Source organism: Cottoperca gobio, chromosome 10 (assembly GCF_900634415.1).
Source record: "Cottoperca gobio chromosome 10, fCotGob3.1, whole genome shotgun sequence".
In the NCBI taxonomy this organism is placed as follows: domain Eukaryota; kingdom Metazoa; phylum Chordata; class Actinopteri; order Perciformes; family Bovichtidae; genus Cottoperca; species Cottoperca gobio.
The window spans coordinates 10,476,822-10,501,441 of NC_041364.1; the positions used below are offsets into that span (position 1 = coordinate 10,476,822).

At 39.5% G+C, this 24,620-nt stretch overlaps 2 protein-coding genes across 5 annotated transcripts; one reads left to right on the top strand and one right to left on the bottom strand.

The window, feature by feature from the left end:
- Positions 1-696: 696 nt before the first annotated feature.
- On the top strand, positions 697-8,528 carry dpf2l (D4, zinc and double PHD fingers family 2, like). 4 transcript variants are annotated; one of them, XM_029442058.1, is made up of 11 exons: positions 697-794; positions 2,675-2,835; positions 3,246-3,401; positions 3,578-3,774; positions 4,329-4,421; positions 4,513-4,597; positions 5,066-5,200; positions 5,746-5,877; positions 6,045-6,157; positions 6,247-6,328; positions 6,837-8,528. In XM_029442058.1, the coding sequence occupies exons 1-11, from the start codon at positions 763-765 to the stop codon at positions 6,920-6,922; spliced, it is 1,272 nt and encodes a 423-aa protein (XP_029297918.1). In that variant the 5' UTR covers positions 697-762; the 3' UTR covers positions 6,923-8,528. The 4 variants fall into 4 exon arrangements, with proteins under 4 accessions (XP_029297918.1, XP_029297920.1, XP_029297921.1 ...); XM_029442060.1 differs by having other exon boundaries at positions 3,581-3,774; XM_029442061.1 differs by having other exon boundaries at positions 3,246-3,353.
- Positions 8,529-9,461: 933 nt separating this feature from the next.
- Positions 9,462-23,204, bottom strand: slc24a6a (solute carrier family 24 member 6a). Its single transcript, XM_029442102.1, is given in 18 exon segments — positions 9,462-10,261; positions 10,907-10,972; positions 11,253-11,365; positions 12,159-12,273; positions 12,373-12,539; positions 13,520-13,628; positions 13,630-13,806; positions 15,020-15,189; positions 16,121-16,257; positions 16,403-16,456; positions 16,561-16,586; positions 16,833-16,907; positions 17,065-17,168; positions 18,164-18,248; positions 18,446-18,520; positions 18,832-18,908; positions 22,417-22,518; positions 22,754-23,204. Coding segments are annotated over 18 exon segments (1,872 nt in total). The 5' UTR covers positions 22,863-23,204; the 3' UTR covers positions 9,462-10,150.
- Between the last annotated feature and the right edge of the window lie 1,416 nt (positions 23,205-24,620).

Consider the following 24,620-nt stretch of genomic DNA (forward strand, 5'->3'; position numbering starts at 1 on the left):
TAAAACTTCAGAAATTAGGCAATGATGTTGATGGTAAATGAAATACAATCATGCAACTGCGTTTTATTGATGTGTGCTGCTGGTTTTATATTTCTGCTCTGCCGTTATTGCCGATGTTGTTGCTCTTTGCTGTTGTGGTAATTAATTGTGGAACTGCAGTGGTGAGTTCATATCAAATGTCTCATATATATGTATATGTATGTACATGTGTGTGAGTGTGAGTGTGAGTGTGAGTGTGTGTGTGTGTGTGTGTGTGTGTGTGTGTGTGTGTGTGTGTGTGTGTGTGTGTGCGTGCGTGCGTGTGTATGTAGGCCATATATATATATATATATATAAACGGTATGTATATATCCATCTGTAAAACGCATTGGACTGCCTTTTTGGATGTCTGTGAAGGAAGCAATAAAAATCATAGGCTAACTGAAAAGGGAAAAAAATAATGGGATTTTTGTGTTTTCAGGGGGCTGAAAAATTGTTTAAAATATGGCAATTCAAAGTGCTTTACATAAAACATTCCAATCATCGAGAAAAAGTGCAAAAAAACACATTATAAAATAACATAAAAAATACAATTAAACATTAAAGATCTAAAATAATAGAAAATAAATAGTAAAAACGTACTTTAATGTCTGCTGCATTGATCATTTTGTGTGTGTTTTAAGCATAAAGTGCACTTCATGTTTTTCACCCTGGGAGGCAGTAATGATCGCTGACGTCTGTACGCATGCGCAGTGGCACTTCACACAACCGCAATAAGCAAACATGGCGGCGGCCGTCGACAGTGTTGTGAAAGTGTAAGTTTACCTTTATTTATTGTACGACTAAAACGAGAAGCCAATCATTGGTGAATGTCTAATTGATTAATCATAATGTTACTACAGAGTACTGAAAACTATAAACATCGCATCCTCAATCTTCAATACAATATTTGTCCCAAGAGAATAACGTTATCCACTGAGCTAATGTTAGCTTGTTAGCTGTGGGCAAATATAAATGAGGCGAGCCCATTGTGGAGCTGTATTTTAGACACTTCGTATCCCTAACTTAGCTACTCAGGGGTTTGTTTAAGAGAGTGTTAAACACTATATATCTAAACTGTTGCTAGCCGGCTGCCTGAAGATGAAAGAGAGAGTTAATTTAGCAGAAAACTGTCAGCTTGGCGGGTGCTTTGTTGTGACGAGAGGCTTGCTAACAATCAACCTTTTGTTCTGACATCCCTCCATCGTTACTGCTGGTGTTAGGCATTGTAATGAAGTCAGACTTAGTTATCATGTGTGCGCTGATAAATATATATATATATAAAGATATAGTACAGTCAGAGCAGCAGTCTGTGAGCCGGCTGGTACAACAATGCGACAAATTGGTTTGAAGCCGAGAACAAATACTGCATTTGAGAGTAAGGGCACTCACTCGTGCACCATAGTGATTATTCATTGTAGTTGCATCGAAAATGGCTGCCGTGTTATAATTGTTGTGATAATGTTTTCCTTTATTATTTTACAGGAAAAGATTAATAGAGCAATTAAATGTCTTACAATTAAACCTGCCTGACTCAGTTAAAACTGGTAGCAGTTCATTCAACAGAAACAACACGACAAAAAACAAAACCTAAACAGCTACACAGACATTACAAAGAAGAGGATTAAAAAAGGGAATGAGGGTATGAGATTTGAATCAGTGGTTTGCAGGTATGTCCTGTTTTGAAATGTGTAATAGAGGTTATTGTTATAATGTAATATGAGATCTCATTCCAGATTTCTGTTTATGTGGAGAGAAAAAAAAGATCTCTCACCATAATTGTTTTTATGGCGATACTGCAATAAGTGCATGTGACATTGATCTAGTGATGCGTTCCTGGCTTGAGTGTCTTGGAATTACAGTAGTGAGTGTTGGAGAGGAGTTATTGTTTTGAATCTGAATGTAAATGTTAAGAATGATCAAAGCGGTGGAAGGGAGAATTATTAATGACAATGTGCTATATGTATGTAAAGTAGCTGCAGGTAGTCCAGTTACTGATTGTACTGCTCCTTTTCGTAGTGCAGTTCTACTAAGCCAAATTGTGTGATCACAGAGTCAAAGTTTAGATTACTACAGCACATGACCATTCAATAAAATGTGTTTTAATGTGACTGTGGCCTCTTTACTGTAACTCTATAGTGTGCCCAGTTAATATAACCCAACTGATAAATGGCCCAGGCTGATACACGGTATATACATCGACTTACACAGATATATTTATATCTGTGTATGTTGGCAGATCAGTAACAAGAATTTGGTTTGGCAATAACAAAAATATTTTTGATGTAAAACAGTGTTGCTTTTAGGTTACATAATTAGTTGCCCATAGAGTTTTGAACTGTCTCACAAACCTCTGTCCCAATACCAAAAGAAGAAATTTGTCAACTTCTATTCACATGGTCAAGAATAAACTTGGCTCACAAATTTAAGGGATTTTGTTTTTATGTGGAAAAAAAAAACAACACAATGAAATCTATGTAAGAGGTCACATAAATACATGTTGCCAACAACTTCAAGGAAGAATAAAAGTACGGCAAACGAGAGTACGCACGTGTAAGAATGCATATAAGGTTGCAGATACTACTTGCTTACTACTACATTAATATCTCACACTGTTCATTATTTTAAAGAGCCCAATTTCACTTTCACATTGCAGGCTGGGAGAGCAGTATTACAGGGATGCCATGGAGCAGTGTCATAGTTACAATGCTCGTTTGTGCGCTGAGCGCAGCATCCTCATGCCTTTCCTGGACTCTCAGACCGGTGTAGCCCAGTCCAATTGTTACATCTGGATGGAGAAGAGACACCGGAGTGCAGGTATATAATTAGTGGTAAATGATAAATAAGTATTATCATTAGTTAAGTTTCAGTTCAGTGATGATATGATTTTATAGCCACATCATGTCACCATTTTATAATCTGCAAACTTTAATATATAAATTAATAAATTACATAATCATGGTTTATTTTTTTTTGCCAGGATCTGTACTTAAGTCTGTAGAATATGATGTGTAGCCCAGGACATCTCTGCAGCACCACAATACTTAATTAAGAATGTTATGTTTGACATACTTTGCCTTTAACAAACATTGTGCCTCCTGTGCTTTGGATATTGCACTAGTCCATATTGCAAAATCGATTAAATTCAGAGAAATTTTTCAGCCCTACTTTCAAGACACGACTCCACCTGCTAGTTCTTCTATATGTACTGTTCTGTGTCTCATCAGGTGTCGCTCCGGGGCAGCTGTACACTTACCCAGCCCGTCGCTGGAGGAAGAAACGCCGTTCTCATCCCCCTGAGGACCCTCGCTTGGCCTTCCCCCCTCTCAAAGCAGGTACCGCTTTTGATGGAAAAACTTGCCTCCCATCACAAAAACAGTCAAGTTGGGTTCATTCATCCTTTTACCAGTAACATTTTGTAAATATATTTAGTAAATATCTGTTCCTATTTAACGGTTAAAGGTAGGAGGCTCTGTTCTGTTAATTCATTAGGGTGTGTTTGTGTGTCTGTCTGAGTTCATGGCATTGCATGTGTTACCATTTTGCTCGGTGTGTATAGCAGATTTGGAGCTGGGTCTGAAGCGTGATGCGTTGGGGGCGGTGGATGGCAGCAGTCTGGAGGCCCTTCTGAAGGGGGAGCCCCTCGATAGGAGGAGCGGAGTGTCGGACATCCGCGGCCCTGAGGATGACTCGGCAACTGTGGAGCCTCCTGCCACCTCCGCGACCACTCACACATCCTCTGGGCGTGTACGCAAGGTGTGGCTCAAAACTGGCTGGAAACTCTTGTTTTCTGCCATTGCAACTGATATCTAGAGCTTTGCAGAACTAATGACACGTGAAAATGTGTTAAAAGGCAAATTGAACCGAGCACTTTATCTCGACAAGTTAAACAAAGTTTCTGTCACTCTAAAAGGATTTAATTTAGGACACTGGTCTTTCTTGTGCAATTATATTGTTACTAGAGCACAGGACAGAAAACAGGGATATATTTAGGCTGTATTACAATTGTCTGGTATTATATACCTAATGATTTCATCTAATTCTTTCAATCCGTAAAAGGATTTTAGCTTTCGACTTGAACTTCTTTCTCTAAGTCGGTCACAGTTTGTGGTTCATAAGGCAGGACAGATTTCAGGATTTTGTTAAACATAGTTAACATGTTTTTTATGTCAATATAAATTGACAAAACAGTGAAACAAATTGAAGGAAAGTTCTTCCCAAGCATCAAACTCAAGATGTAAGGAAAGTAAAGTCAGGACGAGTTCATACATTCAATACAGTGAGACCTAATCCAGACCATCTCACTGCAGCGAGTCCTTGACCACGACGACTACTTGGACGACCTTGATGATGAAGACTTTGAGGACGAGACCCCGAAGAGAAGAGGCAAGAGCAAGTCCAAGGTGAGTGCCACGCCTTTTTCTGCAGTCATTTCCCCGTGGGATTGATGTTTCCGTAGTGTACTATGTGTCAACTATTAAATGGGTTCTATAGAGTCGCAGTGACAAGAATGGCAAGAAAAAACAGGAGGCTGCAGCTGCAGCGCTGGAGGAGAGGGACAAACCGTACGCCTGCGACAGTGAGTAGTAGATCATTTGTTGTTGGTGTGTGTGTGTGTGTGGGGGTGTGTGTGGGGGTGTGAGTGTGTGTGTGTGGGTGTTACGCATGAGAGGCTTTTGATTTTTCCCCTGAAAGACACAAACAAGCCTTCTGCCATGCATGGTGTGATCTGAAAGACCCCATCTGGAACTTAAGTTTGACAACATAGACATTTTAAAAGTTGCCGCCTGAATATGTAAAAAAAAAAAAAAAAAATCTGAGATGTCGGAGTGTGTGCTCTGTGACTTTCTCCGCTGTATGACTTTGCCTCTAGCCTGTTAGCCAAATATTAACCATGTGAAAGTAAGTTTTAAAATAGAAGATAAAGCCTGTTGTGTGGTGATGAACGACGTAGTTTTGTGTTTCCATCTTGGGCCTTTTTGGACGGTAGTTAGAATTGGCCGCCATCACTGTAACAATTTTGTCTGACCGTTTGTGTGTGTGTCAGTTTGTGGGAAGCGCTACAAGAACCGTCCTGGCCTGAGCTACCACTATACACACTCTCACCTGGCCGAGGAGGAGGGCGAGGACCGCGAGGAGATCGAGGCACCACCAACTCCTCGCCAGCCTGAGGAGCAGAAGAGTGAGTCCCACTCTTGTGCTGAGATGGAGAGAGAGAGAGGGGAGGGAGGTTTGGTTGCATGCCATGTAGCATGTGTGTGTTTGTACAAGGGAAGTCTCTCTCATTCTTTTTTTGTTCCGCTCTTTTCATTTTGGGATTATGAAATATGGGATTAGACTCGGTGTTCCTGACTGAAACATGCTTGCACAGTTGGAATTTCTGGCATTTAAAAAGAAAATCTGTGTTTAGTTTTTTTCTCCTCCCCCAACATATCCATCGCATTACTGTAGTTTTCTTTAGTGCACGCGTCACTGCGTTAGCAAATCCATTGAACAAGTGCGTTTTGTTAGATGCATCATCAGCCAGTTACTGAGATAAAAAGATGGTGTTTGCTGATGCGGCATGAACAGGTTTGTAAAACTGCTTCACATTTTAAAGTGTTTGATTTATAAGCTGTATTTTACTACAGTTAGACAAACATCCACAAGAACATATCAGTTTAACTCAGTTTAAAATGACAGTTTTTATATGCACTGAATGGTTTCTTCACTCAATCTCTCGTTTAGCAACTAAAAAGGGTCCCAATGGGCTGGCTCTGCCCAACGACTACTGTGACTTCTGTCTGGGAGACTCCACTTTAAACCAGAAGACTGGCCAATCGGAAGAGCTGGTGTCCTGCTCAGACTGTGGACGCTCAGGTGTGAACTTGTTGTGTCTCTTTCACCACTAATTGACTGATCACTAAGCGCCCCTTAGTTACTGTTGCTATGCCTGGCCATGGCACATAGAGAATATTTCATGGTTATTTTTATCTTACTTGACAACATTTCTCCCGTGTTTTCATTTCTCCCTCTCCTCCCCGCAGGCCACCCAACATGCCTGCAGTTCACACCGGTGATGATGGCTGCAGTGAAGACCTACCGCTGGCAGTGCATCGAGTGCAAGTGCTGCAATGTTTGCGGCACCTCAGAGAATGACGTGAGCCCCTTTGTTGTGTATTGATACTGACTTTATTGTGTTATTGTTATTTTAATCTGTAGACTCAACATGATGTTGTGTTTTTGTAGGACCAGCTGCTGTTCTGTGATGACTGTGACCGAGGTTACCACATGTACTGTCTAAGTCCTCCCATGACTGAACCACCGGAGGGTAAGCGAGCACTGAACACTGCGGAAGTTAACAAAATCAACAGCAGAGCAGCTTTTTTATTTATTTCTTTGCATAGCTATTCATTCTTTTAAACCCACATGTATTACAATACTAATAATATAATATAATATAAGTGTACCCTATTTGTAAAATTAGATTTCAGGGGTGGATGTGTAGGATTGTGTCTGACTCGTGTGATCCAAACATTACATAATGAACTCCGGGGTGTTGTAAAGTCCAAAATCAAAAGGTTTGCAGTCCCGCTTGCCGCACACACCTGTATTAACGAGATGGTGTAGCAACAATTGGAGTTAAATTCAATAAAGAAAGTTGATTTAATAATTAAAAAAAGACTAACTCATTTAATCTGATGAATCAAATTTGAGGATATTTTTAGAGGACTAAAATGTGTCGTTGGAATTCTTTTTTTGTAATTTGATAACGCCCTTGTATTTATGCACCCGTGGTTCTTGAGCGCGACCTCACTGTGTTTATGTGTGTTTTACAGGGAGCTGGAGCTGCCACCTGTGCCTGGTTCTGCTGAAAGATAAAGCCTCCATATACCAGCAGAACCAGAGCTCCACCCCCGAGTGACATATCAACAAGTCCTGCCCCCGATGGAAATGTCAGACCTCCTCTCAGTCCGGAGCTCCAGGATATGTCCAGATGTAGCTGAGCCCGATCGCAGATCAGCTTTAGAAGTCTTAATAACTACAGTGTCAGTGGGGGGGGGATCAGTCAACACGGGGATCAAACTATCACTACCAATCTGCCTGCAGAGCCCTGAGGCTTTCCGTCAAACACATACATATTGTGCGTATATACAGTATAGACACACACTCTCTCTTGGACTGTTACACACACACTAGATACAGAGACAGAGAGCATGCAGTAACCATAGTAACTGCTGTCTCCATGGAAGCTCCCAGGAGCAAGCGGATTAGCATCACAGCTAATTATCGTCACCCTTTCACACTCAAAGACACGGTATGGACTGTCGACAACACATTTTCTTTTTTCTGCCAAATTATCTATTTTTTACTCCCTTTAATGTGGGAGAAAGGAAAAAAAATCACCATATATACGGTTGAGGAATATTATTATTATTATTATTATTATTACTATTGTTATTGTTCTGGTTACTAGTGGACTTTTGTAGTGGCATTTGTGTGTGTACTTTTGTCTGAACCGTCGGAGCGTCAATCTTTTTAAGAGGTTTCCCTGAGAGGAGCCGGTCAGTGCCAAGGTCCACCATCATATGAAATACACACAACAATGACCCATGGATCGTATCATAATCCCTTCAACCATCTTTGTTTCATTTTAAATCAGTGGGACAAAGATGGTAACAAAAAGTCTTAATTTTGTTTGCCAACAAAAAAACTTTGGCTGACTCGTTAAGCTGTTAGCACAAAGTCTTTGGCCTTGCTACTTCAGGGTTGCACCAAAAACAACTTCTCATCTCTGATTCTGTTACTGGATTGATCAGTTACTTTCACCAAACACTATACAACAGAGCATATAGGCTACTATAAGTTGAACATTTAGTGTAATGCCGGTCTTATTTTGAAAAACCTGACTGCCAGATAATGCTGTTCTTATCTGGGGAAACTGACCAATACATATACAACAAGTCATCATAACGGTGCATCCTTTTCTCTAAGATGTTTTGTGCTTTTTAGAAACAGTTTGGCAGTAACGTCACCCTTCATAATTCATTTTTAAACCGCTGCTGTCAAACCGATGACACACAGAATAATTTACAAACTGTAGCTGCTTTTATCGTTTGTCACACGGAGGCAGATTTGCATGCAGATTGCACCTGTATGAATGCACACACTCACACCACAAGTGTTTGTTTCTTTTGTTGTATTGTTTTTCTTGTCTTTTTTTTTTACATTTTATATTACCTGATATTCCATTGGTACTGGGAGTTTTTTCTAGTAGAATTTTGTAAAGTCTATGGTATAGCAAACACTTCAAGTATATAGCTCCTAATGCATTCTATGTACTGTATTGACTTTTTCTATTTTTGTTATGACTGTGACATGTTTGAATTTATTTGATTATTCTGCTATGTCAGACCTCCATTATGAGTATTTGTAAAATGATGTACTTTGTTGTACTATTTTTATTTTTACATTTCTTTGGTATCAAAGCCGATTTAGCCTGACTGAAATAAAAATCACTTTGAATTACGTGTCCACTGTAATTTACTTTAAATGCATTATTTTCTGAAGGAGCTGCATAGTTGATATTTATCTGTGCTGCAGACGTCTTTGATGTTTAAATTCAGTGGTGCTTCTGTTTGTGTCCGTCCACACTACCAACTCAATTAAGCAGGTCTTAAGTATCAACTGTTCACATTGGAAAAGTGACAAAAATGCAACCCCATTCAAAACAATAAGTATTAAATCTTTGGAAAAACGTCTTGATGTCTCTGAAGTTTAACACATTTCCTGTCGGTACGAAACAAAGTGTGTTGGTTCTTTCTATACTAAGAGGAAAAATGGTTTACTACGACAAGATTACATTACATGCTGTTTAATGTATACAATCAGTATGTAGTGTGTATATTATGTGTCAATGAGTCCCGGCATTAGGACTGAAGGCTGTAGAGCTGTCCCTGGTGCTGAAGTGCTGCCGGTATGTGACCCAGGTAACACCGTTACCTGCAGTCACAAAACAACACAAAACTAACATTTTTATTCCCATGAATTATATTGAGAAGTAAGTATTGTGTTTCACATTTGGCACAGGTATTAATGACTGGGGCGTCATCCCAATACATTCTGAGGGGTACAAAACATTCCAGTCACAGTATAGTCCTAGTATAGTATGTCATAAAAACATGTAAAAAGATTGTACTGTGTGTGCAGGAAATTAAAGTCATGATCTTTTTTTTTAACGCCTTAAATGTTTTTTGTTTTCCTTTAATTTTGTAATTAAATAGATAAATACTACCTTACATATACATATATATACATACTACCTTTTTTACAGCTCAGAGTTTTAACCCATCCTTCTCGATTAGCATATCTCAAACTGCAGAATTTAGATTCTTTAAATGTTGCTATAATTCTTGTCACATTTATTAATTTTAAGCGCAAGTGAAGGAAATACACAAAAGAGAAACCTCACAGAACAAAACATTTTATTTCACTCAACACACACTCAAGGACTCTCCAAACACAGAAGTTCAAAAACACCTTGTAGCACACAGTCGCTTCGTTCCAGCACAATAACACCACCTCTGTGCTGAGAAGCTTTGAGGAAAGAGGGGGGGGGGCAAGACAACAGTGGTTTAGTGCAATTATCTGGAGCGTGATGATCAGCCATGCTATGCTGTTTACAACTACAGATACAAAGGCGTGATGAAAACCTTACATAAAATAACTTCATGCACTGAGAAGCAACTATATGAACTTACATGTGTAATCATCTGAGGTTACTCGTGGCAGTCATAAAGTATTAATAAGTAAACTAACACACTTTGGGGTTCCTTAATATTCTTGGTTTCAGAATGAAAATGCAATACTTTATAAATGTGTTGTGAGACATACAGTAGTGCATTATCAGATGGGTCTGGGCAGGAGGTGCTCAGTACAAAACTATGTAAAATACTGGTTTATCAAAGGTAAACACTGTCGCTTTCAGGCAGCCGGTGTCGAAGTAACGCCGCTCAAACATGTACAGACACCGTGAAGTGAAATGAAAAATTCATCCGTCCGTACATTTGATGAACGATGGCAGCAGTGAAGCTAAAAAACAACCACTTGTATGTGCGTCCTTTTGTGTGACTCTGTGCATGAGGAGTGTCCTCTACAACCTCTCGAAGCCGACGGCGCAGAGGAGGAAGAGGGCGTAGAGCAGTATGAGACAGAGTCCCAGCCTGCGGTCCAACTTCCAGCGGTTCAGGTGGACACACAGGACCTGGGGAGGGATGGACGGAAAGAGAAAGTTAAAATATAATAATAATATTATAATTCCCTGAGGGACTGGAAAAATATAAGATGAAAATCATTGGTGAGGAAAAACAGGCATCTGATGTTGATGCAGACGTTGTTTTGTTGTTTCACAATCTAAGAAATAATTAATTACCCTTTGTGTCTATCGAGGGACATTTTTGGCTTTTTTATTTTTTTCAATAACTTTGGCAAGAGAGTGAGTTTTTTATTTATGTTATTTTGGACGTTCAACCTCAGCTGCTATAATAAGTCTATAATACGTTTATTAAATTCAATTAAAAAAAACATAATTCAATAAAATTCCTTAACATTTATTTATTAAGAGCATAGTATTGAACAACCCGTATTATTTTCAGACAATCTGATGAATAAAAATATCTTCAAAGTAGTGGCATTCATTCATAAAAGTAATTTAAAGAGTAACATTTCAGAATATTGATGAATATTTGGTAGCTATGATGATATGAATAAATATATATATATATCATTTTATGGCTGTTTTTTTGACGCAGACATTTTTGTCCTCTAACTACGTCAGACCAACTTTTTTTAAAGGTGAATTCACTGAATTTGAACAACACTGATCAGATAGGATGCAGATGTCACTCACAGTGAGTATGACTGAGGCCAACAGAAGGATCACGGAGTACACCAGGCCTCTGCTGTTGATTGTCACCTAAAAACCAGAAATGACAAACTCATGAACATGTTGTAAAATCACGCAATGATAAATCCCATGTCTTACAAAGTTCATTGAAGGAGTTGTTCTACACTTAAATACTTTATTTTACTACTACTATACTAAGACATGTCTTCTTTGAAATACTGAACAATATTCTTAAGATTTCTTTTGCAGAAGCATCTGTGGGGTAGTAGACCCGGAGACAGGATATCGCTATGTTTTTAGGATCAGGTCAGCTGTATAAGATATGAGGTAGAGAAGCAGTCGGTGTTACCACTGATCCGTAGCTGACGATGAGCGTCCTCAGCGCCCAGGGGAAGCCCAGGCCCAGAAGCACATCAAAGATATTACTGCCAATGGAGTTGGACACGGCCATGTCGCCCATCCCTGCCACATTTGACATACACACAAGGAAGATTCTGTGAAAATATGTAGTGCGAAGCAGGGTTATTATTGTACGAAGATAAGAGGTGAAAAATAAACTAAATTAAAACGATATCCTTTAAGAAAAACTAAAACTTCACTGAAACGGTATTGCAAAACTAAAATTATGTTTTAATATATAACGAAAAAAGAAGACGGCATGAATTTCTATCAACTCTCGTGACACTGAAGCTCAGAAATAGATTAGATTGATGTTACAGGAGAAGGTGCTACAATTACTTCACTATTAATCCCTGTTGTTTTTCACATGCATGTAGAATGAAATGAAAAGAACATGATTTTAATATTGTTGGAGCTATTCAGCTCCGGTCTGATGGGTACTGGGGTTGGGATGAAATTACAGCTGACAAGTTTTCTTCATGTGAGGAAGTGAAAGAGAACTCGAGTCCATTCCTAAATGAAATTTTAAACATTATGGCCGTTCTACACAGTTCTCAAACTATACAGCTACGTACTTCTGAGACATACAAACTAAACCTTTCTGAAAATCTGTAACTAAACTATAACTAGCTAACTTAAACTAAACTAACATTGAAAAGTGAACATTTAAATCAAATAAAAACTAACTATTAAACTATTGTAACAGTGGTGCAAAAACAAAAGGTTATGTGGTATAAATGATTCAACATTGTAAATATGTGTTGAGACACACACACACACACACACACACACACACACACACACACACACACACACACACACACACACACACACACACACACACACACACACACACCTTGTCGGGCGACGATGAGGCTGGCCATGCAGTCAGGGACGCTGGTGCCAGCCGCCAGAAAAGTGATGCCCATGATGACTTCTGGGATTCCAAGTGTGTTGCTGATTATGGTCACCTAGACAGAAACACAGAGGAACAAGGCTGTGTATATCTATGTGTGTGTGTGTGTGTGTGTGTGTGTGTGTGTGTGTGTGTGTGTGTGTGTGTTTCGTACCATCCAGACCATGAGGTAGGAGTAGAGGGCTATCCAGAGCGTGGAGGACAGGAAGGTGAGCAGGTACCAGCGCTCCCACAGCGGCAGGTTACAGTCGGGGATGGTGAAATAAAGCAGGACGCTCAAGGGCCAAGACAGCAGCCACTTCAGACGCAGACACCAACCATCTGAGGAAATGATGAAAACACACACAGACGCACACACACACACAGAGTGCACACACGTTTCCCCACAGGGATCATTACAGATTCATATAAACTTCTAAATTATTGATGCGGCACGGCCTGTAAATCTGAGTATCATCCCTTTTTAATTAGCTCCATTAGCAATGACTCCATATGTAACACTGGAAAACATTAGAAGTAGGTGAAAAAGAGGGATAACTATGTTTGCTGCAGTAGCATCAATGATGATAAAAACCTACTTGTTCCTAGAGTTGTGAGTTAGAGATTTACATTTAGTTTAGCTTTAGTTAGATACTGTAATTTGGCGCATGAAAGAGTGCGCCAATGGTTTGTTTGTTAGTTGTTAGTGATCCTCTCTTAATCTTTGTGTCTTTTTGTGATGCCATTCTACTGATTAAAATTGGTTTACAGTTGGAGAAATCTTACTTCTTGTGGCACTTGGTCTAACTGTGTTCCCACCACGAGGAACTTTCCCAGGGGACCGAGAACGGCAGGAACTTTATCTGCGTTTTGACCAAAGGAATCAGGGGCGCAATGTAGTTCCAAGTGCCAAAAAATATCATAGTGGAGTCATTTATTACATCAACTCGACATCTGTCATTGGTCTAATTGGCCTAATCTTCATAGTTCTTCAAATGCAGCGAAGATGCAAACAGTACAAGTCAGTCTTACCTCGTCAATACTAAGTAAGATCAAAGCAAACTTCAGCAACTTTGACCTACATTAACTGTAAATGTAAGTGTAAGCAGTATCTCTATATGCCGCTGGCCAGGAGTTGTCATGTCAACTATGTCTGTTTGTTTTTGAGAAATAAAGCAATAAAAACATTTTTGAGATTGGGACTAATGTCGGGCAGAAGAACATCCCTTCTGTTGCCTCAGAGATTTCATTCAACCAATACAATTATTTATTTATTAAGATCATAACAACGTGTGCAACGTCTGCTTTCATTCACCACTCACCAGGCAGGACGAAGGGTTTTAAAGGAGCGTTCTCCTCCTCTCCTTCCTCCTCTCCTTCCTCCTGCTCTTCCTCTTCCTCCTCTTCCTCTTTAGGCTGCGCTCCTCCAGCCTCTGCCCACCTCTGTCTCTCCCCCCATCTCTTTACCCGTCTCTCCCTCCAGCGGCTGCCTGTCTCCCTCGGCCACCGTCCCGTTCTCCCTCCCCCACGGCCCGTTAGCACCCAAACCTTCTTCCCCTGAAGCTCCCCCCTCTCCCGGGCCACCCCGGGCCTGAATCAGCCTCTGTCTCTGTGGGTGGGGAGGGAGAGAGGGAGGGGGAATTCATAGGAAAGAAGAAAGAAAGAAGGAATTGAAAAAAGAAGAAAACAAAGTGACATTAGAAATGATTTCTTGTGACTGTAGCTAACGTTATGAGTGGCAGGAGGAGAGATCAGGCAGCCAGGCATGTCCTCACATTCACCAGAGGGGATTTGGAAAGCATTGATCTAGGGCATGCTACAGCACAGGGGCAGCAGAGGAAGTCACACTTTAATTTGTTACTGGAAATGGCAAGCACACATGCAGGAGAGCCGAGAGAGTGAGGAAGCAGATTAGGAGATTGAGTTTTTGTCTGCTTTTGTGTCTGGAACAAGATTATGCATCAGGCGGCAGTCTGAGAGTGTTTGTTTGTGGCAGCAAACAAGATTTTGTTTAATATATAAATCTATCTTACCATCTTTATGTCTACCTGCAAACCTCCTGTACAAAAAATACGCTGTGAGTAATATCTTGTTATTAATAGATCATTATCAAATTTAACAAATCAATGTGGCAAATGAAACGCAATTACTATAAACAAATAAAATAACTTCTAATGTTCTGTACAGCAAAAAACATTATATACATTATAATTATAATTAATATATCTATATTATATATATATTAATTATAATATATATATATATATATATATATATATATATATAATATAATATATATATATATATATATTATATAATATATATATATATATATATATATATATATATATATCATATATATATAATATATATATATATATATATATATATATATATGCTATCTAAGTTTAGCATAATATGATATTTCTTACTTATTGTAGACTGCATGAATACTACTAACTCATAGTAAAGGCTTCTTCAACTTTTTGGGGGAACTATATTACACCTTGTGATGCTACAGAGACTTCCTTAAGTTTTAATGGTGCAACACAATGTAGTAAAGTAGTAAAGAGTAGTTACTAAGGACTTAGGAGGACTTTACGATTTAAGAATAGCTGGTGCACCTCCAGTTCAGCTACAAAAGGGAGAGAGCAGTGATCCTTACATTTACGTTAATTTTACCAATATGACCCTGTTCATTTGAAACTGACATATTGCTTTTTAAAATGCTGCACATGCACATTTAAGTACCCACCAACCTAGCCGAAAAAAGCCCCGGGGAACTTGACGTTATGTGAGAGGTGTGAGGGCGTGCAGTGTACCTCGTTGATGACCATGCGTCCTGCCATGCGCAGGCGGGTGAAGGGGGGGAAATGCGGGGTGATGAGAAGGCGGAGGCTTGCCTCTGAGAAGGAGAGCTGGTGTGGGTGCAGGTTCAGCAGCTCATCCACCATCACCACCCCTGAGTCCTGGCCGGCCACTACACATGAATCTGGGGGAAGTGTGGGGCGATGTATGGAGGTTAGCAGGAGATAGTGGAAAGTAGAAGATGATTTAAGCCTTATGCATCACTAGGCACATTTTTACTATGTTAATGCATATGGCATACATTTTGACAAGAGTGTGAGTTTAATTTATATTGGAATGTGGAAGTTTAACCTCAGCTCTTATAATAAGTCTATAATAAAGTGTGCAGCCACAATACAGACACTCTAAAACGCTTTAAAACCACAATTTCTGATCCCACAGCCATTACAGCATAAAATCAATCATGCATTCTATTATATCCGGCATTCAATCTAGAGTGCCGTCTTCAAAATTGTAGTTTTGACTATGTTCCACCATATTGAGGCATTTTTGCGCTGTGGGGCAAATACATGCTATTTTCCTCGTTTCCTACACAAAACATTAAAATTGCATTTAAATCAATGTTGTTGCTAATTGTTGACATATCCCAGACTGTAAAAAACAACAATCTAGCATTTAGTATACAGAAAATAATAATTGTTTTTCTAACAACAGATACATTATGTAAACACGCTGGCATTTAAAGGGTTAAAATTCTGAAAATGAATGAATATTTGGTTATGATCAGGACTAACGTTTGTTAAAATATTATTGGTATATAATTTTAGGGCAGTGATGTAAGGACATCAGAGCAAAGGGATGCACAGGGGTTAATAAGACAGATAGTGAAGCACAGACGGCAGACAAACAAGGAGACAAAGAGGACAGAGTGATAGAAATAGTGGAGAAAAGTCTTGTCCATCAAAGTGGTCTAGTTCTATTTCAGCCTGTTGGAAATCCTCAGGGGAACTGACACGGGTTTGTCTGGCAGCCTGAATTGTGTCACTAGGTCTGTTGAACGCTGCTCAGAGACCGAGGGAAACTTTCGGATGTACACATGCAAAGACAAACAGCACCTGGCTTCAGCGGCACCATGTCGTTGTCACAGTCTCCAATGTTTCCGACAGCAGTCGTCCGTCGCAGACTGCTCAGACACGGCTGACCTGCCCGGCTGCAGTGTCTCTCTACAAAGCTGCACAGAGATCTGTTGAACCTACACACACACGCACACGCACACGCACACACACGCACACGCACACACACACACACACACACACACACACACACGCCTTTAGTGGGTAAAGAGTGTGTGGTGGCTTGATAACAGCCAGATGTAAACGTGAGAGGAAGAGACCCACTTCATGATGATTATGTAGATTCCATACATAGACATCAGGGTGATGGTCTCCCACCTGAAACATAAATACAACATTAATCACAATGACAGTCAGCTGCCTTGCACGCTGACATATTAACCACACACTAGAGGCTGCTGACTGGTAAAATAAATACTTACCACATGACCTTTTCATCATAGATCACCTACAAATAGAATGAAAATATGTCTTATCAAAGGAACATAACAAAAAGGATTGATTAGCTAATACCGGCCAATATTAAAAAGTAATAACACATGTATTAGCTCAACACATCGTGGTTACTATTCTAAAAAACAAACACATTTAACAAATAATATTGAATATGAAGTGAGTAGTAGCCATACTGTATACTGTAGTTTGTGGTCTTGTAGGAGTTAAATCTGAAGCAATTTAATGGAGGATTTCTCACCAGGATAAGCACCACTATGGACAGGATGTAGAAGACAGCATCACGAAACAAAGGCCACCAGCTCAGAGAGATGGGCTGGAAAGAGAAGATAAATCATTAGATAAATCAAGCAAATGGTGTCAGATATATTCATGTATTAAAAAGCTTCACAGTATGTATTTGCTTTTATGTTTAATGAGTTGTATTAGTTCAGAAAAGGTGAGATAAGTCCTTCTTTTAACTTTGGCTGTACCTGTCCAGAGAAGATGCCACAGAGGCCGATGATGACGAGGATGTTAAAGACAGCCGATCCCACGATAGTTCCCACACCCACGTCGCCTTTTGTAATAAACACCCCTAAAAACACAGAACAGGAAAGAACAAGCCATAAATCATCAGCAAAAAAACGTTAAAATTGAATGTGGCAAGCTGTGAGAAAATAAGAATATCTCCCTCTCATAAATAAATGTGTACAAAGTTAGACATCTCTCCCATGAACAGAAATATTGCATCTTCGGTTCATAACCACAGGGGGCCGGGCAGATATCTATTATGTTAAGTGGAAAACACAGCAATATTGCCTAAAGTCACAGCAATACTTATGAAAGTCACCATTTTTTGCTTTTGAGAATAAAATAGATTATTTAAGAGGCAATATGTGAGGAAATGTCCTTAAGCCTCGTGAATATAGAAGCAACGTTTTCATTCATACAAATCACAACAATACATCTGTTTCAATTTTAATAAGGTTCAAGCCATGTCTGTTATAAAAAAAAGTGGGCAGGATAAATCCCCAATAGTGTTCTAGTTTCTTACATTCCCAAAAGGTTTCACACTTCGTACTGTACAAGCGTGGAAGCAGCTTTCAGAGGATGTGGTGCAGTTAACTCTTTTAAAACAAGATTGGAACAATTCTGGTCAACAAAGGATATTTTGTATAAATATAAAGCTGACCTGTGATTATTTGTATATACTGTGGTATTACTTTTGTTGTAGGATTTATATCCTGCACCAGAAAATGTTCAATAAGAAAATGAATGCGAGAGTTTCTGTCTCTGTTTTACATCTAGGCCTAAGTCCACATTTACTGAAACCCTAATGATTTGTGAAAAAAATCCTTGAAAGAACACCTGGACCACTAAAGTAGGTGCAGATGAGCTGGCGAACCATCAAGCGAAAATTTGTTCACGTCTACTTATCGCTTCAAATCAGCGCTTCTGCCAAAAAAACCCAATTGCCAAAAGTCCTAATCAAGTAAAGACGCATGATTACAGGTAATTGGAGCGCTGATGGAGCAATCATTGGGCTAAGCCATTAAGAGTGATTAATTGATTAGACAACTTCATACTGACCAATCAGAGAGGTGAAGAGTTCGGGGGCGGAGCTACCAGCTGCCATGAAAGTTGCCCCGGCAACATCCTGGCTGAGCTGAAGGTTCTGGAGGACGAAGACGAGTTCAACAGAAATATAGACAGTAAGTAAAATAACTCTGTAACGGTTTGGAGGTAAAGAAAATAAACAAAGACATTATCAACTATAGAATCTAGACTCAGAAATCAGGTTATTGTAGCTCAAACACTTTAATATGTCCTACATGATTTTATTCATTGGTTAAATATATCTTTAGTTCATACCTCTGAGATTTTTTCCAGTGATGGCACAAAGTAAACATCACACACGATGGCCAGCGCATAAAACATGTAGATAGCCTGTGAAATACAGGAGACACGCTATTGGCCACATGGCTTATATCAAGTATTTGTGAGTTTAATGCAAATTTGTTATATTTTTTAGTTTATTTAACAGGGACAATGGACAGAGTTAGCTGGATAGCTGAATTTCATCAGCAGTACTTTGGAAGGAAAATCCACAAAAGGGTTATCTTCAGACATTAGATAAACATTGCATCATGCCAAACTAAAAGCAGTTTCCATTTAAAAACATTACATCATACAAAAAACAAGATATAATACTCTATGTATAGTACTTTGTGGTTAATGGTCACATGATTTCAACTCACACAGAGAACATGAAGGAGAACCGCTCCATGTCTCCTCTGCTCCAGAGTGAAGATGTCTTGAGGAAAATCACTGACGGCTGGAGAAGAGATGGGCAAAGAGTTACCTGATGATGTATGATATGAGGGAAATCCCAGAACTAGAGGTGAAATGAAATCGATTACAGAAGAATCAGTCTGCATGTATTCTCAGAATCAAATAATTGTTGAAGTAAAATGCAAAAGCAAAAATTCTAAACATTCCCAAGTTTCTGCCTCTCAAGTTTGAAGTAACATGTCTCTCCATTGGCCGCTCTGTCACTTTAAGGATTGTAAAATGTTACTTTTGAAATAAAAGGTATTACATTGCCATGCAACCATGTGACCTTTGACCTCTGAGAGGAGGAAAACTAAAGGTGATCACGATTCTGTGTGATTGTAGATTGAATATCTTTGGGTTTTTGTCTGTTGGTCAGACAAAACTAAAGACTGTACATAAGAAGTGTACGCAGCAGTCACCGTGACGTCACCCTTTGGTTTGTGGACTACAGTTTTGAAGCCTTGAGTTTGGCATTGAGGTGGTCGCCATCGAGACATTTTTAGGAGACCAAAACGTCACAATTAACGTTCATGAACTGAAAACACACTGTTAAAGAGTTAAAGCTGTAATGTGAAAACACGGACAACACCGTGGTAGCAACCTGTCAATCACAAGGTAGCCATTATTTTACTCTAAAAGGGAGCATCATTTACAAAATGAACGTCAAGCGATTGAAGCCATAAATCAATACATTGGTTGTAGGGTTCACCGTCAGCCGACGTAGCCTATATCTAACGTACCTCTAACGTAGTCACGTAAGTATTCACGTAGGTATTTATGTAGGTAAATATTCACGTACTGTATTCACGTATGTCTAACGTCACGTAACGTCTGCATATCTTATGAAGCACACGTCGGGTACATCCAGTAATTTTGAACATGCTCAAAACATCAGCGTTCAACAACGCACCCCAGAGTAACACCGCCTGCTCTTAACGAATACTACTTATACCTTACCTTATATCAGGTGCGGGGAACCTTTTTCCTATCAAGAGCCATTTCTTTTACAACATCCTTCGAGGGCCGTACTAATTATTGAACTCATAACCTCTGCAAAAATGTTTTTAAAACACAGCCCATTCATGTCACCTTTCTTTTATGCTGTGCAAAAAAGCAACTTTTTTTTATCCATGTATCTTTCTGTTTTATCAGAAATCCTTTATTAGTCCCACAACAAAAGAACATATTAAGTAAAGTGGCAGTACACAATAATTAAATAGAATAAAAAATAATAGAAGTACCAAGTGGTTGATAGAAAATAAAGTCAGTATTGTAAATGGCAGTGATAATTGCACAGCAGTGGTGGAACAGTCTCTTCTTGGTGTGGTGGTCTACCTCTCTATCTCTCCATGTTTGTATGTTACGCTCTGGAGAGAGCTGCTTGTTGGGCCAAACTCCGCCGAAGAGCGTTAACTTTATCCAAACGCACTCGTCCTTTCAGCTCGTGCAGTTCGGCATGTTTTGTGCAGTAATGACTCTCGAAATTATTTTTCATCACCGCAAGTACGTCCGCACAAACTAGACACACTGGCCTTTTACTTCCACAAAGAAATCATCGTTCGTCCATTTCTCCTGGAAAGTGCGACATTCCGCATCCACCTTTCTCTGTTTTACACTCGCCACGCTGCGTTCGCTGATGTCAACGACCGTCTCGTTTGAAAATTGAAGTCTTTTGACATGACGTGACCACGTGATGACACGTTCCACTCGTGTTGTGTTCAAGGACCCTGACCTTGGCCAGGAAAAACAGTCAATCGCCCGTTTAAAATATTGCAGTCTAGTTATTTTTGCTAGTTGATTTTTTTTTGCGTGCGTATTACGAATTACCTCAAGGGCCGGATCAAATGATCTCGCGGGCCGTATACGCGGTGTATCAACGTACACCAGCGTATTGCCGATATTTTGTATACGCCATATTTTTGTATACGTTATGCATTTGTCGTCTGATACATTTTGTTTAAGTAAGTGATACTCTATCAATAGGTTAGAAATGCGTTCACTTTTCCGATCCGATGAAAAGTTGGACGTATTTGGACTTTGACAAATGTTCATATACGCCAGCATACGTTTCTGCCATACGGATATGTGTGACAGGGCGTGAGGCTGAAAACAGCATTTTCTGACATTTTGTATGAAATGTTACTTTAACAATTAATCAACTATATTATTATATAGTTACCGATTATTTTTCTGTCGATCGACTAATCGATTAGTCAACTCATCGTTGCAGCTCTACCCTGAACCTACAGTGACTCCTGTCAAATGTGTGAGTATGTGAAGGACTTTTTTGGATGTATGTCCAGTTGTTTACCTTAGCAACAAGGGCAGAGACAGCAAGAGGTGGTGCCACAGTCATGTGACGTCACCAGTTCAGTTGCGTTATAATTTACTTTGCTCTTGTGACTTCACACTGTCCCCGGATATTAATATTGCCATTCACTTTTAAAAAATCCAGTGATTTCATAAAGTCAACCTGCAGATGCATAATTTGGCTGCGTTACACAATGCATCACAGTCTTTCCAACTGTAAGGCAGTGATTTACTAGACTGCACCATCGTGCACATGAGCTCAAAACAAATGCCACTGCGCCATAAAGAAAGAAGCTTTCATTATGAGGCAGCCCGAAACAACAATAACTTGGAAAGCTGCCCCTCCCGAGTGACTTTCTTAATTTATTTGTGAGTCAGGACAAAACCTCCACTGAAGATGAAGTAAACAAACATGCGAGTGAAAAAAGTGTGACGTGTGTGGATGAGATCCTGCACGTGTAGGGATGGAGACACAGACATGGTGGTATTATGACAACCTGTCACATGCTTTTGTTTGGACACAGATCAGAAAGAATATTTGTATCAACAAGAGCAAGATGGTGCTCTTCAAAATAGTATTATGGTAATAAGAAGAAAGTGTCTTTGAAGCCTTGAAGTTAATCTGTACTGTATTTCCCCAAAGCAGTTTTTAGCTCAATACATGCAGCTCAGTATATTCTCAGTAATTGACTACAAAATATCTTCATCTCACATCAGACTGTAAGATGATGTCACCGTTTCTCTCTCAGTCTTTCAAAACAGCCAATAGATCCAAGCACACACCTAAGCGACGAGAGGCTACTAATCAGCAGGTCATTACGACAGGACAGCTCCAGATGCACACGCCATCCAACCACAAATTCAGCATTCAGTTTCCTAGCAACCGTGTCCTCCTCAAAGGCCTAGCTGTGTTTAAACATCTAGATGTGCAGAGTTGGAAAAAAATGAAGGATGAGATGGAGCAGAGAGGTAGATCGATGCACGAAGGAGATAGACTTGGATTAAATACATTAAGAGAGATGGGACACTCTAGGTGGCTCGGCAAACACACACACACACACACACACACACACACACACACACACACACACACACACACACTGGTGTTACTTGTATTTTCAGTAAAAGTTATAAAAATGATCTCTCCTGTCTCATACACACAACTGTAGCCTATACACAAACATGATAACATGTCTCACCAGATTTAGAAATAGATTCGGTCTGGTTGTTTTCTGTTTCCTGATGGATGAGCTCTCTCTCGGAGAAGGAGATGTCATGATCCACAGTGGCAGTATGGGAGCCTAAAAAGAGGGATTGACATAAAAATACAAATTGATGGAATAGGCTATATATGACTTATTATACTGTATATCTGAGTCTTGTGAAATATAGTAAGTTTACCCAACTTTATGGCATTTGACCTGCAATCTAACATTTAAAGAATGTGATTTGCACGGTTTTAGATAACAACAATTAAAGGGTTTAGCATAGATGAAATCATGACAATACTATGATTTTTTTCCCCTTGAGAAGCACCTGTAACATCATTCAGGTTAAAAATCCAGGCGGCTGCGAGCAGACCGACTCCACAGACGCAGAACCGGGGGAGGAGCCGCGTCTGCCTCGGTCTCCTCGGCGCCTTCATCCCGCCAGCCGCCGCCGCCGCCGCCGCCGCTCGCCGCCTCTCCGCTCAGAACATGCCGCCTCACACAGCCGGTCAGGTCCCCGTTTTGCAGACTCGATCAAACTGGCCTGTTGCTCTTTTCCTCCCTGATTGATTGCTATTCAGCTATTTTAGCTTTGGCTTTCATCCACGATGCAGGTGGTTTGATAGGTTTGGCCTGTCATCAGCATCACGAGTCAGCACCAACGCAGCACGCGCATCCACGAGCTCAAACTCCTCCAGCAGATACACAAAGAACCATCAGCCAGCTCCGATATCAAAACATCTCTCGATTCAGACCGTCCTCTCGTCCCTCCTGCTGCCCTACATCTGATCCTCCTCTTTATGATTTTCCGTATGGGAGGGAGGGAGGGAGGGAGGGAGTGTTTTCCTCAAGTCACAGACAAGCCCACCAGGGAGCGCCTTCAGCTGGGAGGGGCGACTGGGAGGCTGCAAGAGACGGGAAGGCATGGCTGCAGAGATACACTTTTACTGGTGGATCAAATTCAAAATGTGAAAAGTTATTTGCAATATGATGATGTTAGTGAAACTGGGAGACTAACATGATAATAACAACAGTGATGGGATATGTTAGTGTTCCAAAAGGGGAGATGGGAATGGTTGTAACACTTTTTGTTTCAGCACCTAACCCTCCCTGAATTTTTGTGTTGGAGCTTTTACATTTTGACACTAACTACCCATATTTGATTACTAAAAATAAAAAAATTCCAACATCTCCAACTGTATCACATATTTAATTATATGATGTGAAATACAAGCAGTTCCATTGCTACAACCTGCCCCACTACCAGGGTAAGCTGTAACAACCTCCTGGGGTAAATTGTGATAAGAATGAAGAATTTAAAATGAGATAAGTGTCTGTTTGCAAAGAACAAAAATAACTTCCCACTGACTTTTATATCACTTAAAGAATGACTGTTATCCACAATAATCAGCTGTTGCTGATTTGAAACGTAATAAATATGTGTATATATCTCTATATGTATGTGTCATTAGGTGTTACAACCGCTGTCAGCCACTATTGGTCGCGTGTTAGTTTAAAATAAGCATTGATGAAATACTTTACTTTAAATACTTTAATTTGACCTATGAGACTTTTCTCTAATCTAATACAAGTTACTTAATTCCAACTTCAATAGTATAATAATCAAAACATAGACTTAGTCCAAAAACTTACTTTTATACCTCAAAATCAGTTTTGACTGTGAAATAAAGGAAGTTGTCACACCTGAAATTGATCTCATGACAATAAGGTCATCTTTCTTGATGAAAGTGGGGCTGTTGCAACGATCTCTTTGTTACAAACACCCCCGGCTCCGTAATAAGTAATGTTTTTTTCCTCTATTAAACTCTGAATATAATAGTTATTTTAAACTATATTTTTTTATAAACATTGGTTTGAGCAAGATCTTTTTCAATGTGAACTAAATATTTCCTAAATCTCTGAAAAATGTTCATTAAAAAGGTAAACAATAAGTTATGTTTATAGATATCTGTTCTTCCAATTCGACTTTTATTGATATCATTTTTAGTATTTAAAGAAAGAAATAAAATCTGCTTTCTACCTGCAGATTGTTCAGAATGAAAAAGGCCTTTTTCACTGCAGACATTTTGGCTCGTTTGTTTCAGGTTATTGAATGTTTTCTTTTCGACTCATTGTTACAGAACTAACAAAACAGCTACACAAGCGCCTAATAAACATGCAACATCATTTATATT

Coding starts and splice junctions, on each gene's coding strand:
- dpf2l (XM_029442058.1), top strand. CDS start 763: ATGGCGGCGGCCGTCGACAGTGTTGTGAAAGT. Junction 2,836..3,245: donor GAAGAGACACCGGAGTGCAG/GTATATAATTAG, acceptor GTGTCTCATCAG/GTGTCGCTCCGGGGCAGCTG. Junction 4,422..4,512: donor GAGGCAAGAGCAAGTCCAAG/GTGAGTGCCACG, acceptor TGGGTTCTATAG/AGTCGCAGTGACAAGAATGG.